The sequence below is a fragment of the Vipera ursinii genome (genome assembly GCF_947247035.1).
Source record: "Vipera ursinii genome assembly, chromosome: 13".
NCBI lineage: Eukaryota > Metazoa > Chordata > Lepidosauria > Squamata > Viperidae > Vipera > Vipera ursinii.
The window spans coordinates 15,021,764-15,024,461 of NC_139526.1; the positions used below are offsets into that span (position 1 = coordinate 15,021,764).

The 2,698-nt window shown below is 42.4% G+C and overlaps 1 protein-coding gene across 1 annotated transcript in view; it reads left to right on the plus strand.

The window, feature by feature from the left end:
• Window positions 1–2,265, plus strand: part of LOC310646185 (otoancorin-like) — a gene marked incomplete at its 3' end in the record, with an annotated part of 4,016 nt that extends 1,751 nt beyond the window's left edge. The window contains exons 5-8 of the mRNA XM_083372445.1: window positions 209–296; window positions 773–904; window positions 1,447–1,682; window positions 2,154–2,265. Coding sequence (XP_083228571.1) covers window positions 246–296; window positions 773–904; window positions 1,447–1,682; window positions 2,154–2,265 — 531 coding nt within the window. The 5' untranslated portion in view covers window positions 209–245. The remainder of the gene's footprint in view (window positions 1–208; window positions 297–772; window positions 905–1,446; window positions 1,683–2,153) is intronic.
• Between the last annotated feature and the right edge of the window lie 433 nt (window positions 2,266–2,698).

Below are 2,698 nucleotides of genomic sequence, written 5' to 3' on the forward strand. Positions count from 1 at the left end.
CCAATGATCTCAATTTGTGTAACAAACAACTGTAAGTTACCCACAGGCTCTGATTCATGCAGCGTAAACACTGCCAGTATGTAAAAAAAAATATGAATTGTTCTTAATAATGTTAATTAATTTGGTACATTGTTAACAAGCGTTACATTTCTATGCAATCCTTTAGGATAAATTACTGGGGTTTTTTCTTCTTCTTCTTTTTTTTAAGCCACAATATTTGGACCAAAGATCTCTTCAACAAAATCATGGCACATTGCCATGCTCAGAACTTTGCAGTTACTTACGGCAGCTTACAGGTGGTATAGACCTCATATTTTCATTCCTGTAAGGGCTAAAGTAGAAAGGTGACTTTTCAGGAATAAAATAGTGGAAAATGGGGAGGGTTTTTTTTTTGTTACATATCCCGTCCTTCTTGACTAGTTATGTCACAGTTTAGCCTGCTCTTGTCTCTTATAGACTTGAGATATTCACATGTTCCATGTATAATTTAGTGAAAGCATTACGACCCAGTAATTCAAGCTGTGGCTGTATTTTAGTGATTGGGGTGGGGGGCACGCTTAGCCTTGGGGTGAAGGGAAGGGGAAAAGCTGTGGGTCGCTCTGGGAAAGACAAAGGATGTCGAGTGGATGGACTTTTCTGGGCTAGAGGGTGGATTTGCTTAGCAAGCATCATCAGAAGGACCCCTGGCATTGGAAATAATAATAATAATAAAAAGTTTTGAGTCTCACCTTCCCATATTTGAACTTGCAAAACTTTCTGCCTTTTTTTTCAGGAATCAATCACCAATTATTTTGAGCATCTTTTCCAGAACCCCAGAATGTCCCTTTCAATCTTCCGGGACATGAGCCCTGAGGATTTTCAAACAGCCATGAAGTACCTCTTTGGAAGGACCCAGAAGTATTTGGTAAGGTCGGTTGGGTCACTGTGTGTGACTGAAACTGAACAAGTGTGCCTTGTGGTGAGTCTCATTCTGGGCCCTCCAATATTTTTTTTCTCTTAAGGAAGACAAGGTATCAGGTGGTGTGGAAACCCTAACTCTAATCTAATAGCCTTTCTTTAAGGTTTCTCAACCTTGACAACTTAAAGATATCTAGACTTCAACTCCCAGAATTCCCCAGCCATCCATACCAACCTGTGCTGGCTGGGGAAAGTTGAAGTCCATGTATCTTAAAGTTGCCAAGATTGATAAACTTTCCTCTAAGCTATTCCAGTTTTTTGAACCTTTTTCAAATAGGACAATACGTAGTGTCTGATCACTTCCTGTGCTCTTCTGTTTTTCCTCCCTCCCTCCCTCCCTCCTCCTCCTCCTCCTCCTCCTCCTCCTCCTCCTCGTCACCGATAATTCATTTTCTCTCTGATGAATGTTAAGATTCCTGCAGAGCTACAGTCCAACCCCTGTTGAAGATCTCATTTGCCTTCCCATGGCTCCTTCTCCTGTTTCACCAGGAACTGGGAAATATCCTGATTGACCTACATGGCATAAGAAAAAAACTTCTCCAAAGTCCTGGAGGGAACCATACCTTGGTCCTTATTACGTTCGAAAAATGCTTTCAGCTCCTCAGCTCTGCTGAATGTGTGGACATCTTAAGCCAGGTCCTTCAAGCTTCTTCGGCCACGTATCTCCAAGCCCACAACGTGGCCAGCTTTCCTCAAGATCTTCACAAAGAGGCTTTCCGTAATCTGTAAGTCATTTTCTCAACAGTTTATTATGCCGAAGGGAAAAAGTTCTTAATATTTGCCCAATGAAAGGGAAGGATCGGGAAGTTGATGTCCATGAACGCCCAGGGACATCACCTTCCAACGCCCAACCTGATATTCTGCTCCACCTTCCCTCTTTTTTCAGTACGGGACTTTAACTTTTGTTAAATGTAAGCTGGCTTCGTGCAAAGTCAAGCTCCAGTTTCTAGCCTTACATTTATTTGAGTTTTGGAGACAGGCTGAGACATCTTTTACTTGCTGGTTATTCTAAGCCTCTCCCTCCTGACTCCAAGGCCATTCCCACAGACTATTCCTCAGGAATTCCCTTGCACTAGGAAAATATGGGCTACCCTCTCCGTTAACCAGTTTTTGTGCAGTCCTGAGATATTTTGGCTGGATCCCTTTTTTGCAAACTAACTTCTGGGGCACCCTGTCTGATTCTTTTGGTCTTTCAGGTCCATAGTCTTCAAAGACCTGTACGACAGACTAACCGCAAGTACTCAAAGGGCTGTATACAAGTGGATGGTGCAGAACTTACAAACATCCCATAATGCCAGCAGTAAGTGAAATGTAGCATTTATCTCTGTGCGAGCACACATGCATGGGTCCCTGGGTGTGTTTGTGGGTCATTCTCACAAAAGTACAGCAAGAAGCACCCAACCAGCTGACAGACACTGCAAACGCTAAGGAAAACAGGGCCCAGTTACTATGAGGACAGGAGACCACAAGGAGATTTCAGAATGGTAACCTCGACTGGAAAAGCAAAAATAACCAAACGGCATCAATCAGTTCCTTTCCATTGCCAAGAAAATTATATGAATATATCTTGTATGTCCCCAGGAGTCTGCTCTGAAGAAGTTAGCGATGTTTTGATGACATTCAGTAGAAGGCACTAGAACAAAAATAATATTGTAATCGGCTTTTTATATTGCTGATGTTCCTAGAGTTAACTAAGCACGCTGTTAATATTGTGGCCTTCACGTTTCAGACAATTCCACGT